The sequence below is a fragment of the Chlamydotis macqueenii genome, chromosome 3, assembly GCF_036417535.1.
Source record: "Chlamydotis macqueenii isolate bChlMac1 chromosome 3, bChlMac1.mat, whole genome shotgun sequence".
In the NCBI taxonomy this organism is placed as follows: Eukaryota; Metazoa; Chordata; class Aves; order Otidiformes; family Otididae; genus Chlamydotis; species Chlamydotis macqueenii.
The window spans coordinates 109941900-109959330 of NC_141558.1; the positions used below are offsets into that span (position 1 = coordinate 109941900).

A 17431-nucleotide genomic window follows, 5' to 3' on the forward strand; every position below is an offset into this window, starting at 1 on the left:
TTAGTATGAGGTAAAGGTATAAAAGCCCATAATGGGAATGCAGAGGAAGTGTCCTCCCTTCTCAAGAAAAATCAAGTCTTTGATAGAGAATGAGAGCATGTAACAGAACTTTGTCCCTGTCTTGTCATGGGGTGATACACAGTATGTGTCCAAATACATATCCACTGCCAACTGCCGATGTAGTTGTACTTCACGGGATTTTTGCCACATCCACATAAGTTGTACATTTCTCTCTTTTTCCCAGCAGCAAGTCGATGATTTTCTGAATGCCTACTGCTCAGTGCCAGAGAGCATCCAGAAGGAGAGTGCTTGGGAAACACAGACGTATGTTCACTTCTGTGATGGCCAAGGAGTGGCACTGACGCTCAAACCAGAGCACAAGGTGGAAGATGTTTTGTCTTTGGCATGCAAGGTACTAATTTTTCATGTACAATTGCACCTTGTTTAATAGCTGTGGATTTGAGAAGTAACGTGATCGATCAGAAAATCCCTAAATAATGAGAGCGTAATACAAGCATCTCCCTGCCACTGTATTAAGTCACATTGCTTTGTTTCCTTCAGTTGTGTTATTTATGTATTGTAACCAAGGTAGCAGGGTTGTGGAAAGGTTTTCAAGAAGCGTTGCTTGAGACAGTGCACAGTGAATACTTAAAGAGCGGTGATGGTTTCCCAGGTAGTCAGCCTCTGAGAAATCTCAGCCCATTCAACTCTACATTGTCATTGCAGCAAACCCAGTTGTTCTGTGCCAATTAGTTACAGAGGAGTAACGGGGAATGGTTGAGTTAATGCCAGGAGATTTAAACATGTAAGACTACTGTGAAAAAGGCTATCGTATGTTTGCTACTTAAAGGACCCTTTTAAGCTTTTAATTAAATACCAGCTCTACTTGTGAATTTCAACGAGTGCATTCCCTTCTGAAAGTCAGTGCCAGCAATTTGAGAGGGATTGCTGTAGATCTTGGGACAGAAAACTGAGTCATGGATTTAAGGTAACGTACTGATTTTAACTCCAGACAAAAGACCAATGCCTCTAGAACATCACAACATACCTTACACCTTTGTCTGCACGTGTCAGTGCTTGAATTTAGCTCTAACTTCATGATTCAAGCAAGGTTTTTTTAAAAATTAACGTTTTACTCCCAAACTCTGTTTTTTAACAACTGGTAAATATAGTTTATTTACTTCACAAGCAAGGGGGAAAAACAGGAAAAAAAAAAAGAAGTCCTGCTCTGTACAAAATCCAGCTGTAGCTTTTGGCATAGGTTAGCGTGAACTTTCAGGTGAGCTTTCAGCTGGCTCAAAGTTAATGAATTTTGAGGCTTCTGTTGGAGGAAAAGACCCAGACTCTTACCACCTGGTAATGTAAACAGCAACAACAAAAATTATTAAATTTTACAAATTTTTAAAAATCTATGGTTAACTATAGTTTTTAAATCAACATAAGCACACTGCTTTAATGAAGTCACAACATATCTCCGTGGCATCACTGAGAATAAGTTGTCATCTTGTTTCTTTTGCTGGTGGAAATGAATCCTGGAGGCACCATTTATTGCCTGGCTTTACTTAAAAATTAACTTTGCTAGGCTAAAGGGATGAGACGTTATGTGACCACCAGATGGCACGGTAGAGCTGAAACATTTGGAAGTCGTTGCAGTGACATGCAAGACGCCAGAAAGAGGAAATAAAATTTATAAATGTAAAATGAAGTTGAAAAGGAAGTTCCTTACCTCTTTTACTCCATCATTCCAAAATATTTTTAATTGTAAAGCTGACTTTTAATTTTTCAATGTCTGTATCTCATGAAAATTTAGTTCTAAAGTATTTGATTTTCTTTTTTTCTTAAACATTTTTCTGTTTTATTTTTTCTTTCTATTCTGTGTGTAAAGCTTTTCATAAGCATTCTCTAATGCTGAATACTTTCTGCTCATCTGTCCTGGTTCTTTTCCTTCTTACATTTTCATTCTGCTCTGGTGAGTGTAAGGAATCTTTCTTCTTAACAGAACATGTTTGAATGTTATGTGTGTAAGGATAAAGTTCAAAGGGGTTGTTGTTTTTTGTTACTTTATTCATGCTTTATGTGCTTTATGCTTTTCTCATTTGTTTTCCATCTGAGGCTTTTGGATAGCACATATAGAAAAAAAAAGTGCATTTGAATAAAATTGTTGAGGATACAGAACATATGCAACTCCTAAACTGTTACATATAATAAAATGTTAAGGTAAATACTAGTTACTCAGTGGATTTAGATTTTGTAATCAAAGAAGTTAAGTAACCCTAAGGGATGCAGTCATTCCTCCTGTTTTAGAAATGTTATTTCCTCGTATTTTAGTGATGTTGCTCTATTAATATGCTAAAATGAAATGGTTTTGTGCAGTGGTCTCACCAGCATCCTGATTTTCAGAGAGACTCCCGTCAGGGGCTCAACATTTTCAGGCTAATATCCTTTGGGAATGTTCCTATTTCCCTTTGGCTTCCTGTTGAGACAGGATTTTTGCTTTGACCTCACGTGGTGAAAAGAAATAGGTGAAACTCTCTGATCGTAGATGAAACCCAGCAATAAAAATAAAATCCAATAAAGGCAAACCCGTAGGGAACCTGCTTCCTATCCCCTCTCCTAACATGCATATGCATTTTCTACATCAGAAGAAAAAGTTGCTGAGCAGAACTGAGTCATTAAAAGTAGCCACAGAAAAAGATGGTTGTGAGTGTAAGTTCAAAAGAAAAGAAAACAGTTGTGATATCTTTGGAAACATATAGCAGTTTTCAGTTAATCTGATAGCCAAGACGTAGTATTTATTAAAGGATTTGGGAGGATTGTAAAGGAAAATGGAAATTGCACTTGAACCTTATCTTCTAAGCAATGCAGCTAGTTTTGTTTGTACCACAAGAATAGTTAGAAAATTACTTATTGAGGATTGCTTTTACATGATTCCTAAAGAGCTTTTTGTGCATGTGTGTCACTTCTTTGTCTTCTGGGATTCTGGAAAAAAATAACGAATTCCAAACCCCATTCTCTTTGTTCCTTAGATGAAACAGCTGGAGCCAAGACACTATGGCCTACAACTCAGAAGACTGGTTGATGAAAATACTGAGTATTGTGCTCCTGAACCGTATGAATACATAGTAGACCAGGAAAGTGTGACTCCTTTTAGATAAAGCTCTGCGATGTCTGTAGCTACAGTTGAATTATCACCTATGAATACGTGTGATTTAGCTTTAAAACCTTGTTTTAGATCTGTTCCTGGATTGCATTCTGCCATCCTTGTTCACACAGTCCATGCCTATGCTGACATTTGAGTGGCTAGGTACTACAAACATTCTCTTCAAGAACTGTTTGAAGACTTAACTGGGGCTTCTGGTACAAAAGCAAAGTGTCAGTCTCTACTCTAGGCTGGATTTTCTATGTTTAGCTTACTCTGCACTTAGTCGCACTGATACCAGTGATGCTTGCACAGTAGCACGGCTCTCTGTGTAAAGACAGCAAATTTTGGCTTTTTATTGATGCAAAGAAAGTTGTGCTTATTTCCCATGCTGGAAAAACCCTTTAGCTTTTGATGCTTGTGGTTTCATAACTTGATGACTTCTGTTATTGTTTTTTTTTTTCCTACAGGTGTATGATGAAATAGAAATTTGTCCATTAAATGTTTATCATGTTCATCTTACAAAGACTGAAAACATAAGTGATTTTGGTAAGTTTAACCAAAACAGCTCTCAGGAATTTTTATTTTTATTCTTCTCATTGCTTACTTTCTCTCTTGTGGAGTTTTCTTCTCTCTACCTGAGAGAGCAGGTAGAGCAATCCTTGATAGCTCAAAATCTGAGTCTGCAAAGATCTCAAGGCATTATAACAAAGACCCCAACTGGTTGTTTTACATTGGCAAGTGCATTTCTTGCATCTTCATTTGGGAAAGGCCCACTTGCTAATTCTGCTGCACTGGCCAAATAATTCAAGCGTGGAATTGTCAGAAAACAAATGTCCTTTGCGAGGATTAATGGCATCAGTCTCAGTCCGGTCTGCCCTTTTCTTTTTTGGTACTGGGATCTTCTGTTGGCACAGTATCCGCAGAGTGTCCTTTGGTACAAATTCTGACAGGCATTTTATCTGTGGAAGGCGGCTGTGCCTAGGAACAATGATACAACAATGATACAACAACCTTGCAAAGATACCTTTGTAAGGCAGCTCTGTGCTGTTCTTTAGCTGCAAGTCTGTCGGTATAAATTATTCCTTTCTGGACTGTCTCCCTCACCGATCTATATGGATTTGCTGCTTTATAGTTTGGGTTTCCAGTTTTTGGATCTGTTTAAGACACCGCTATGTCTGATGGACACACTGCAGAACTCGTTCCATAATGATGAGCTGTGCTATTGAAATGTCATATGGGACTGAAGTAGAAAATATGTTTTTGAAATGTTTGGGTTTTGTTTTTTTTTTTTAACAGCACAGCATGACATTTCCTGGAATTTGAAAAGTCCTATTAACTTTAACAGGCCTAACAGTGACTGAGAAACAGTGTGATAATTTCTCTATGCTCCATGGGTGTGTTCTTACGAGAAGTATGCTCCCTCTGGTTGTGTAGAGTTCACTAAATACACAAAATAAAAGGGAAACATTTCCAAGAAAGTTTATTTGATTTACATCTCTTTTATTTCAGGTTTTGCTGTCACAGCACAAGTGGATGAAAATCAGCATCTCACCCGTATATTTGTGAGTGATGTTCTCCCTGATGGACTGGCATACAAGGAAGGTATTGTATTGTATTTATATTTAATACTGTACTTCATTATCTTTTTGAAGTCCCAAAACATGAAGGAGCTTTAGTACTGCTGTCTGAAATGGTTCTTGGCTTTTACTGTTCATAGTTTTCTTTCCTGAAGACCATGGAAAATATGTGATATTAGGAAAGATAATGTACACAGAGTAACTGAATTATCCTTTCAATACAGTGGGGAGAGTTCTTGCTCACCCTTGGAGACAGTCTGCATCCAGCCAAATTGCTTTTGCACAGAGAAACAGGCTGGAGAAAGAGTTCATCTCACACTGGGGAACCTCATGGGCTTGGTCAGTCTCCAAGACCCATCACTTCCACTTTTGCTAGCAATGAAAAGTAGCCTCCCTCCCCAAAACAGTTTTCTGCACATGTTTCTGTGAGCGCCTTCTCTGCCGCACTTCTCAGAAACCATGCTTCTCTTCATCGGCACAGCAGGATCGTGTCAGTTCTGCTCTCTGAAAAACAGAGAGACAAACACAGAAAAACAGAGGCAGAGAGTTTCATTTGCTACCTGAGGGTAATGACCGCTTGGTTGTTGCTGACCTTGGAAGGTGGCGGTTGCCACTGTTTAGATGTATACAAAAGCGGATAAAGACTCCATCCACTGTTGTTCCAGTTTTGCATGAATGATTTGATCTGCGTGGCTAGTACCTTGGTCTTCCCAGAGAGTGAAATACGTGTTATGGTGCTGGACACTGGTGGTATCCAGGTCATGAGAGGTGCCTCTATTCTAATCTTCTTGAAAGTCGTGGTGCCCTCCCACTCACCACGTGCTGTAGCATCTTTAGAAAGAAACAACTTGATTGCTGTACTATGTGTAACACTTATCAAAGTAAGCATGAGGTTGATCTGTATAATTATAGCACAAATAAAACTTGTGGTACAATCGTTTGAATTTAATTAATTCAATTCAATTAAAACCACAAAACTAAAAGGTGAATCAGCATAAGGTTTAGTTTGTGATCCTTTACGTTTTGTCATTTTGTATTTCATCCTTTCCTTTTTTTTTCCCCTTCTTTCCTTTCACATGCTCCCAGGGCTTCGAGTAGGCAATGAAATCCTGAGCATAAATGGAGAGGCTGTGTCTGAGCTTGACCTCAGGCAGATGGAGTTATTGTTTTCAGAGAGAAGTGTAATGCTCACTCTGAGAATGAACCATTATGGGAGCCAGCAACCCTTATGCGCATCTTGGTCAGATGGCGACATTTCCAGGGAACCGAAGAGTTTGTTGCCCCCTCCAAACCAGTCACAGCTCCTAGAAGAGTTTCTAGATAACTTCAGAAAGAACACAGCAAATGGTAAGAGATTGACAATAATTTAATTACTTTCACCTCACTTCAAATATCACTGTTTTTTAAAACTAAGTTATGTTTAAAATTCTGTACTTAACCTCGGTGGGAAATCAAAGAACAAATTGTTTTAAGTTCCATTTATGCTCAATATCTGTCTGTTATTTTATTATTTTTTAGGAAGTAGAAATAGAACAGAATATGATCATTTCTGCAGGGAAATTATCTTATTTTAATCTGTTTGGCTGCACCATCCAGTATTGTCAAGCGCTCTCTTAACTGTTCTGTGTCGTCTAAGGTGCCTCCTGTACATCCATTTCCCAGGCATCAGTGGTTGAAATGTTGTGATGGCTTTCAGAGACTGAAGTATTATTCTGTGTTTACCATACTTTACACATGGTGAAGTACCACGTGCATCAAGGGTACCTTAAATGCAGTAATCATCGTCACCTCAGAAAGGAGCCATTTAGCTCTGTTCCCACCCAATGATATTGTCGTGTTCCTGTTGGATACAGCTGTTCGCTGTGTAGAAGAAAGCTTATGAAAACTGCCTTCATAGGGGTTGTTTTGCTACTACCTGCTCATATTTCTTACTCAGTGTCATACCACTGTACTAAACGGTAGGACGTAACCTAACAGTGGTGTGTTGGGGTGAGATCCTGATGGGTTTCCATATGAGGAGCAACAAGCAGGTGCCAAAAGCCTACGTGGTAAGGACCTCTCCTGCATGGCACCATGGCCCCCCAGCCCTGAGGAGGTGCCAGTGGTCACTGCTGGGTTGCCTTTTCAGCTGGAAATACGAGGTGGCACGTAAAGGGGCATCGCCATACCTTGGTCACCCTTCCCTTCCTTTTAGCTGATCTTACTCTACATCAGAAATACATCTTGCGATACCAGAATACTTGCAAATGCCTGTCTGAAATAGAAAGTATGTGGGGATTGGCTCCCTTCCTTCCCACGCCTTGACTATTTTTCGAACGAGACGGAGGCAAATGTAACTCCAGTTTCTTGCATGTAAAAGATGCAGTTTCCTCACTGCACCTCTGGGGGATGCTCATAAAATTCTGCAGGAGAGCAAGCCAGGGCGCACTGCTGTGCGAGGAGAGCCGCAAGAGGTACAAGAAGGGATCGCTGTTTTTTGTATATAATTACGGTGGCAAGTGTTTTCTGATTTGAATTTTTTTCATAATTAAAAATGGGGGAAGAGAAAGAATCACACAGGAGAAGCGGTTAGAATTAATTTAATTATAAAGCAATTTTATTAGGTCATCTTTGGAAATTAAAATAAATCTGAATACAAGATTTGTGATACAGTAAGTAGCATCTCTCTCAGGGGCCTTAGTTCAATTTAAAATGCCATTAAATTGACTAGTGGCACATAAAAGCTACTGTCATAAAACAAAAATTATGATAGAGCTAATTAGTTACATAATTATACCAGGGCTATCATTCAGCTTCTTGGCTTGGTATCATAGGCCAGCATTACCTGGAGTATTCAGTGTAATAAACGTATTTGTCCATTCACTGGATTCCTCATTCCTCTGGGATAAATTTGCAACCTGTGCAAATATTCCATTATAATAGGAAATTACTGGAGTATGTATTATACCCTAAGCACTAGTGAAGAAAGGGACATAGTAAGCTAAAGGCAGCTAAGGGAGATTTATTTTGTTCTGAAAGGGAACAAATAGTTCTAAATTGAGCTTCGTGAGAAGGACTTTCATGTTTATTGAATTTAGTGCTTAGTGTCTGATCACCTGATTGGGTTCAAATGGAAACAGAGGAAAATTGCATTACTTTGAATTAATAGATACTCTGAAAGGGTTTAACTGTTCTATGTCCCGTTACTCACTCGGGAATTGAATAAGATTTTACATAAGAAGAGGGGATATTTAATGGATCTGAGCAGGGATTTGGAGGCCAGGGGCTCTTAAATTCGTGTCTAGCGTTTAATACTGTTGTGTCTCCTCTGGTGGAACTGAGTGAGTCACTCTGAAGATCACAGTTTTCAAAGAGAATTTCTGACATTTGCTTGTCCATGTTGAGCCTGTTCTTCCAAGGCAGTGTCTTTGAAAGTCAGTTAGTGCCAGCAGAGGGGGACCTCTTTGAAAAATCAAGCACAATTTGGCTCAAGGTACATACCTGGAGTTAAAAACCTTGATGTTTCTGCTGTCAGCTCCCTGTTTTAAAAAATTAACTAACTCTGTTTATCTTTCTAGAACACTATGAGGATTAATGAGCTAAAAATAACGAAGTGCTTGGAAAATGGAAATTTTCAGCACTGAGTCACGCGGTAATACGCTGCCTGGTGCTTGTTGACAACCGCCAGGTGGAAACAAAACAGAATTTACTTTAAATCACTGGCTGCTTATAACTTGGGTGGTAATAGTTTGTCCATATTTGTTTACAGTTTTGTAACAACTTAGCATAACTGATGAATGCTTTTTCCTATGTATTCTGCTACTTTGAGGGCACGCAATTATACCTCATGGCAAACTTTGGCAGTCTTTACTGTGTGGAAGGGAAGTGATTCTCCAAAGCCACTAACTCCTAAAAATCATTCTCAAGGAATTTTCTCTGAGAGTGATTAATTTTCTCCAAGATGTTGCTATAGCCTTGTAGCTGTATTTTGGACCTGCTGTGGTCATATTTGATATCCCACGTGGCAACGCTATGTGCTTGCTGCTTAGCCGCTTGGCTAGTAATAAGCTTATCCTGGAAAAGAAATGAGATGAAATACTTTTAAAAAATGCACTCATAAATGTGGAAAACCAAATAACAGAGCAACTAAATTTGCTCCAAGCTCCAGTGCTAAGGAAATGAAACAAATATTGTGTAGAATTAAAAAATGAGGGAATTGGACTGGAATTCTTACAACTGTGGAGGGAAAAATGTTTTATTTTAAGATGGCATGGATATTTGAGGAATAAACAGAGAAGCACGAGAATTGAAAACTGTATATTTAGGGCAACCCCATGTGGATTAATGGTATGTATCTATAGAGTGTTGAGGCAGGAGGTAGAAGCATTAGTAGGTGTGAAAACCCATTGCAGTATGCGAGTTGCTGTCAGAGTTCGGCAATTTTTTTTCCCCACCAAGTGGGGTTTTGCCAAAAAAGCTGTCATTTCTGGTTAGCTGACACTGCTGAAATCAACCCTAATTTGTAAATAGATCTCTGCGATTAAAATAAAAGAAAAAGAAAAAAGTGGGGGATGGCAGTTTGGGTATGCTTTAACAAGTTTCCATGAAGAAACACTTTCATCTGGGAGGCTAAATGGGAAAGAAACCATTAAAATGTTGGTTTTTTTTTTTTTTAAATGAGCATACTGGTCCTTCGCTCCCCATTGTACTCGTCATCTTTGGGGTAAGTCATTTGCCTTCTGTATGGGTTTCTGTCTGGCCCATCTTTCTAGAAGAGTGGTCCCAGGAGCCATGAAGAAGGCTTGGGTGCTGCTGACAAGGGAGAAGCTTGCTCCTCCTACTCCTCCTCCCCTGCACCGCCTCCCAGCCCCACAGCACTCATCCGGCCCCTGTGCTGGCAGCGGCACTTGCTGAAGCCCTTGATGAAGCTAATTAAGGAGAAAACTTTCTTTTCCCCTCCTCCCTGCAAACTCAGTGAGTTGAACCGGCAAGTGCAGACATCTGGCAAGGGCTGGAGCCAGGTAAGCAGGAAGAGGAGGAGTGGGAAGCAGGGAGGTGCCAGGGGAGAGCTGGTTGCATGGAGAGTTACTGTCAGAGGCATCAAGCTCTCTTTCAGCTGTCCTTCCCGCAGAGCCCCTCTAGCCAATTTGGAGCATGGGTTTTGCCCTCTGCTTTCCTACCTCTCACGCTGATGCCCAGGCAGCAGCGTAGTCTGGGACGTGCCGGTTTGAGTCACTCCTGATGGAGCTGTTTCGCATTGTGCTAAGCATGGCTGGAGTCAGAGAGAGAGAGTCAGACTTCGTGCTGTTTGACAGGTAGCTGAGATGCATGGTGGAGAGGAGCAATGACGTGTCAGCTCCTGATCTGCTAAACACGAGATATTTTTGCAAAATGTAACTGCTTTTGAACCCTCGTGTGGGAAACGGCTCTTGTGTTTCACAAGACCTGAGCCGCTTCTGATTTTAACTTTAGTAACCACACACAAAAGCAAAGCACACCGGTCAACCACAAGTTTAATTCTGATATGACTAAACTCCTTTTTAAAATGTGACTGCAATAATAATCAGTTTGAATTCAATTACAAGGTACTTTCCGTTCCAAATGCGCTTCACTAGATGCTTTAGATACCTCTGTAAAGCCTAATTGCAAGTCACAGCTTCTCCAGAAAACTTTACTCCCTTCAGCTTGGTCAGATAGCACCGAGTTGAGGGATGAAAAGGGAGACAGAGGTTGGCTCTGCAGCCAGGTGGCTGTATGCGTGTCGCTGCGCACACCTTTCCAGGTAGCACTCCCTGCATCCTCTTCTAGCTCCAGCCCAGCCTGAGTATCAGAAAGACTTATGTGTCCCTCTTAAGAAAAGAGGTAAAGCCAGGAGGAGAAGCTAAGGTGAGCTGTAGCCTCTCTGCAGCTGGGGCTGTGCCTGGAGCACTGGCTCAGATCACTCTGCTTGTTGCTGTTTGCCCCTAGTTTTTAAAGTGTTTCGTAAGTGTCTTTTAATGTAACATTCAAAGCATTTCATAAACAAAAGTAAGATTGGAACTTAACTGAAAAACGTTTCTAAAATAACTTCTACTTTTAGTTCTTCCCAAATCAGGTCTTGTTTGTTGGCGTAGCTGCTATTTCGACATTTAAATTCTCTTCATCATAGGGCCCAGCCTTCATTGTGCTGCATGTGTGAGGAATCAAAGAAATTTATTTTTATACTTTCACAAGAAACTCTTTTAAGCTCAGAAAAGGTGAATATTGCTTCTTAGCTTCCCAAGTCCTGCAGGCACCCACAGTCCTGTGCTGGGCCCTAATTTGTGTTAGTTGTACAAGTCGGCACATATCACTCCCTCTTGCCTGGTAGATCTAATACCGGATATCTGGTGGCTTTGCATGGTGTAAGGCAACACACCAGAAAAGCAATGCCTCTTTTTAATGTAGACACACAGTTGTCTATGCAGCACGGCTTATCAACCTGAAGATTGATGTGTTGCCATGTTTTTCATAATTGATGATGAATTGCCATGTTTTCTCTTTTTCACTCATTACCCAATTCACTTCAGCAGGAAGCCACGTAGATATGATAGGACGTGCTGTGGCTGTTTGTCAAAGCAAGCTCAGAGGTGAGGTGTGCGTTTACCATAGTCTTGGACAACCGTGGTAGGTTGGCTCCCGCTCCAGCCGTTTGTGTGCTGTTAATGCAAGTGTCTTTGTCCTGCACTCTTGTGAATTGCTGGGAAAAGAGTGGGCTGGCCTGTGGCAGTAGCTGGTTGGTAGAGGTTAATTCAAAGAAAGCGTTTGCCTCTTCAGAAGCTGGACCCATAGGAGCACCCGTTGCCTACTGCGTGTTTGCAATACGGAGTGTTTCCCAAGAGCGGTGGTTTAATGAGCTCTTGCAGGCACTTGACTAACTGTCCTGTTGGCTTCCTGCTAGATGCGTATGCTGCAAATTATAACATTGTTTATGCCATAAAATGGGACAGCCTTCAATGCTCTTTGTTGTGCTTTTCTACTGAAAGGGTGTTCTGTTCTGCTTTGCTAAATGCTGCTATGATTTAATCCCTGTGAAGTCAGTGGGCCAAGTTGTTTTTTCCTGGTGTAAACGCCTTTAAACTCTGTGGAGCTGCACCTTCTGGCTCAGTGACAATACGTAGGCATAAATCATGACATTGCCCATCCTACTGAATCACGTAGAGTGACAACATGGACAGCAAGGAGATTTATTAATGATGATAAAGTTAGAAACATCCACATACAGACCAGTGCCTTAGACATAATTTAAAACACATCAAACAGCAGATGCTCTATGTTTCACAGAGGTAAAGTAGGTTGAGTAATTCTAAAAACGTTACTGTGTCAGCTAGCCACAAATTCTTGCTAAACTATTAAGTAACTTCTTTTTTTCCCCTTTTCCTTTCTGTTTTTATTCCTTTTGTGCCTCTAAATGTAAGATGGAGGAGAAAATCTACCACTAAGGTGGTACCACTTGGTGATATGCACCAGAGATGACTCTGCTGCTGGGCAGGGCCAGCTCCATTTGCTTTCCAACTCTCCCTGGGGCAGATGACCTATGAGAATGCCCTAAGCCATCCTATGTAAGCAATCCCACAGTAGCAGCAGAAACCAGGAGAGGAGCCACTGACAGCAACCCTGCGTGTACAGCAGCTCCATCCCAGACAGCTTAGGGGCAGCAGTGGGCTGCAGCCTTTGCTGACACTCGTAGAGGATGGTGGCCACCCAACATGGGCTCTGCTGTGTCTTCATCCTCCGTAATGCAGCCAAACAGCTCCAGTTGTTGAACTGGAGTAGAAGGGTGATGCATTAGCTACAGCTAACACTGGCCTCCGGTGAGACTGTATCTAAGAAGGCATTTGTAATGCACTTAAGAAATAAGTGCATTTAAATAACAATTTGAGAAACCAGTGTGAAGTGTTAAGCTTAAAACTGAAAAGCCCAAATAGTTGTATGGCTGGCAGATACTTGAGCAGAGAAAATTTAGAAAGTTAAATAATGGTATAAAAACATAGGATTGATGTGCAGGGGCTAATCAGGCATTGCTACAGAAGTACAGGCAGCTGTTTCCTATTTTGTTGATAGAATCATAGAATAGTTTGGGTTGGAAGGAACCTTTAAAGGCCATCTAGTCCAACCCCCTTGCAAGGAGCAGGGACATCTCCAACCAGATCAGGTTGCTCAGAGCCCCGTCCAATCTGGCCTTGAGTGTTTCCAGGGATGGGGCATCCACCACTTTCTGGGCAACCTGTTCCAGTGTTCCATCACCCTCATTATAAAAAAATTCTTCCTTATGTCCAGTCTGAATCTACCTCCCTCTGTTTTAAAGCCTGCGTTGTATCACAACAGGCCCTGCTGAGGAGTTTCTCCCCATCTTTCCTGTAGGCTCCCTTTAGGTACTGCAAGGCCGCTGTAAGGTCTTCCCGGAGCCTTCTGTTCTCCAGGCTGAACAGCCCCAGCTCTCTCAGCCTGTCCTCACAGGAGAGGTGCTCCAGCCCTCCAGTCATCTTTGTGGCCCTCCTCTGAACTCACTCCAACAGGTCCGCATCCTTCTCATGTTATTATTTGTGTCTCCTATTGATTACTGAATTAGCAAATGATTCAAATTGCTTTAGTTCCCAATGAACGATTAAAGGCATTCTGACAAAGGACCAGCTTCAAAATGGATGTGTCTGCAGATATGTAGAAAAAAAAAAGAAAAGAGCATAAAGCAGCCTACAGAAAGTCACACTTGCAGAAGTAGGTGGCTGACTGGAGCTAAGCCACTGTTCAGCATGTGGCCCAACATGTCTTAAGCAAGCTGAAAGAAACGAGAATATTTGCATTAACATACTGGCTTTTTCTAAACATGAAAATGTGGAGTGTTTAAGGAAGAAGTGTCACTTTCCTCACTGAAGGATGTGAACAAAGGAGAGAGACTTGTTCCTCTTTCAGACCCTGGCCAGAAGTATGAGTTTGCCTTTGTCTAGGCAAAAAGAAGCAGCCTGGTTGCATTATCCTTCAGGAAGCATGTAGAGCACCTTCTGATGTTTCATAGTTTGCTTCCTGAATCAAAAATATATGTATGAGAGGGGCCATGAAGGGAACTTTCTTGTCTGGCCTGTAATTGCATGTCTTGTTTGGTAACAATTAGTCTTGTCAGTGACAGGCATCTATTAATTCTGTGTTTAAGAGCCCTATCTAGGAAGACTGATGTTATGACAGCTGTATGCTAATTTTCTTTCCAGATTTAACATCTTGAATGAATGCCTGAATGAAGTTTCTAGCTACACCAGAGAGTCAGTTGTTACAGCCTTGAAGCTAAGCAGAGAACGTACCTCCCATCCAGTCTCAAAATAGGTCACAAAATGCCTAGGAGAACAAGTAGTGATAAAAGCCAAAATATCTTGCAGAGATTAAAAAAATTCTGAATTATTAAAATCCAGTGCACTTTATTTATGTTTCTCTAATATATTTAGTTTTAACTTTCTAGAAACTGAAGTTACTTGTATTAGTAGACTCAAGTTGTGTTAATTTAGGAATGAGAATTGGAGCTACTTGATATCTGAAATTAGACCAAAGGCTTTCAGAAGAACTTGAAAATTTCCTAGGCAAAGAGTGGAATGAGTTTGTGAACTGCTAATAAATTTAGTATTTCACTCTTTTTAACTGTTGGTTAAAGCGGCATGAAAGCTGTAAACCACTGTACAGTTAATAACCACAGTTACTGCCCATAAATTGTTTTGAATTTACTCCAGCATTGGAGTGTGATTGCTTAAGTAATAATACTTGCCTGTGAGTACCAGCTGTGGGAAAACAACTGAAACGGCACTGTGCAATAGTTAAAAACTTACACAAATTCCAGTTAAAATTCCTGAATTGAGCTAACATGAACACTCCCATAATTCTGGAAAACTTAACTGGAGATTAATAAGAATCTGCACGTAGGGTCCATGGTACCTCAGTTGTTTGCCCAGGTTCAGAGAACCCCAGTGAAGATGAAAGGTGAATCAAATCGCTTTGGCTTTCACCTTGAAGTGGTGGAGGATATGATGTGTTTCAATGGGTGTTTCTTACCTGTGGCTGCAACCTACCTGCCTTCTCTTAGATCTGTTTCGTTAGCACAGAATCTATGTGGAGACAGCTTTTGGTCTAGAAATCAAATGTGGCTGTAAAAACTCCTCATGAATAAGCTAATTCTGTAGTAGTCATTTTTCATAAGATGAGGCTTGTACTGGTGGCACGTAAGAGTGCAAAATAATTATTTATTTGTTTATTTATTTGCTGCTATGACATGCAGAGGAAATAGCTCAACAGCTCGAGGTAAAGTAGGACCTTTCAGTGCACTTTTCCTAGGTGGAAGTTAGCTCTGCACATGTCACTTGAGCTGGACCATTCTTGTGTTACAGGCTCTAAATTTTTTTCAGCTGACTTATCACCAAATTTTTAATCATTCTTCTCTAGCAAAAGAGAGTTTAGAGGAAAAAACTTGCTTTTGTATTAAATCCTTCTTAAAGACCTGCATGCCTCCAAGGTCTTCGTAATGTTTCCAGACCTGGGCCTTCATGATGGAAGCCCTGGAGTAACTCCAGTGTCCTCTTGTATCACAGCTCTATTAAACCTTCCTATCTAGATTTATCCACACATCTCATCTTCTGGACACTCCTCACTTTTTTTTAGCAATTTCTCCAGTGCAAATGGCTTTTGTGGGATCGTTAATGAATCTTCTGTGGGAGTTTGTCTTCTCCTCCCAGAGCTCTTTGCTTTTCTCTTTCCTAGCCACAGTTAATGTGCTCTTTGCAACCTCGACAGAAATTGAAAGGGCTGCAGAGATTGCATGGGCTATGCCCTGGATGCCAGCCACTGAGTGCCCCTTCTGTGCTGATCCCAGGGGATCAACATGAGCCAAAGAACTGAAAGGTCTGATCCTTGCATGAGCAAGACATATGAGTTATTCATAACTGAACTAGTGAACCCAGAACCCTTCATATCTCTCTGGTCAAACTTGGATGCCTTCTTAGCAAAGATTGTGGGAATGTCTCTTGAAAGCCATTCTATAAATTCCTTCAGATCAACTGTTACTTTTTGAAAGATATTTCTTAAACTCTTTCAGACAGGAAAAGGATACAGAAGGAAATACTTACATATCTATTTTTTAACTTCATTACAAAAGAGTAAATATACTGTTGAAAACCTGGAATATATTTAGTTGTATCAGACCAAAAGAAATATGCACGTGCATGCTACCTGCCAGGCTGAACCATTTAACGGTTATGAGTACTGGTCTCCAAGGGAGCATTTTTAGAGTTCACCACACTAATACTTCTCTTCTCCAGGCAATGCTGGAATGCTTCACCTACCACTCCCTGTTTTTTTCAGTAAATCTGAAGGCATTAAGACCACCAAAGCTTTGTACCTTTCTGAAAGCTGGCTCAGACTTTAGTGTTGTTTGCACCAAGGATTTTGGAAATATTTATCTTCTCTTGGAAGCTTACTTTTCTCTTGATAGTAACGTTGACTGAAAGAATATCGGAACTGTAAGCTTATCATAATTAACAGACCAGTCTGGAGAATTCACACAACAATGAAAAATGCAGCTTTCATGCACCTTGCTTAACATTATTATCCAAATGTAATATCTCATTTCCAGCCAAACCATGAAGCTGTGTTATGGAAACTCTCTAGGGGAGAGGGAGAATATCCTACATGTTAAAAACTGGCTGTATTGTGGTTTATTGGCAATTTCTAGAGCATTTGGGAATTAGTGAAAATATTGAATACATTCTTTCCTTGTGGATAGACCAGACCTCCTATAATTCCTTATAATTATGGATCCTAATTTTTTTCAAGCTAAAATTCATATGAATATTCTCAGAAATAAGATGATGCCCTCTTTATTGCTGTTTTGCAACATCTGTCTGAAATCACCAGACAATACCAGTGTTTAAAAATGCTGTGAATTACTCTGATCAGAGATCTGTATATTTGTGTAGTACAGACTAGACCAAGCCCGTCATAACTGCTTGAAGCTCTTGTGTGCGTTGCCGTATCTGAAGCATCTAACTACTGCAGATTAAAAACTGCAGCAGAGAGCACGGGAAATGAGAGCACCATTTCCCTCTCAAGTTCCAGAGAACTACAAATGAGAGAAAGATCAGTTTGCAGCAGAGTAGCTGATAGAGTTAATAATGAAAATCTGACCTGGAATCAGCAAGCGACTGGGGTATAGGACAGCCATCGAGTCTTCTTCACCAGTGTGCACTTAGAATCATAGAATAGTTTGGGTTGGAAGGGACCTTTAAAGGCCAACCCCCCTGCAAGGAGCAGGGACATATTCCATGAGATCAGGTTGCTCACTTGTGATACAAGTGTTCTCTTAGTTGTGAACACTCTATGCCAGGTTCTTTGCACATCAGCACTGGGGATACCAGGAAAAACTCACAGCTACTGGCTGTTAGTCAAACATCTTACCTTAGCTGAGGCAGACCCAGGTTCAGTTTCCTTGCCTGAGTCTGACAGAGCAGGAGACTTCACCTCTTTCTGCTGCATCATGGATGAATCCTGGTGTCAAGCTACTTCTTTCTGCTCTGCGGTGTCTCTTTCTCAGCGTTTTGGCAAAAAATATAATACCATAATGTAAAAGGACATGGTTTCATTCTGATACAAAGCAAACAGTTTTTGCAATCTCAGAAATGTTGCAGAATGGAAACCCAGTTTTCCATATTGGTGTAGTCACTCTATATTTACCAAGGTCAGA

At 40.7% G+C, this 17431-nt stretch overlaps 1 protein-coding gene across 1 annotated transcript in view; it reads left to right on the forward strand.

Moving 5' to 3' along the window:
- TIAM2 (TIAM Rac1 associated GEF 2) overlaps positions 1-17431 on the forward strand; it is a 98502-nt gene that overhangs the window by 42600 nt on the left and 38471 nt on the right. Inside the window, exons 10-14 of the mRNA XM_086743243.1 lie at positions 245-412; positions 3027-3128; positions 3607-3688; positions 4652-4744; positions 5806-6066. Coding sequence (XP_086599369.1) covers positions 245-412; positions 3027-3128; positions 3607-3688; positions 4652-4744; positions 5806-6066 — 706 coding nt within the window. The remainder of the gene's footprint in view (positions 1-244; positions 413-3026; positions 3129-3606; positions 3689-4651; positions 4745-5805; positions 6067-17431) is intronic.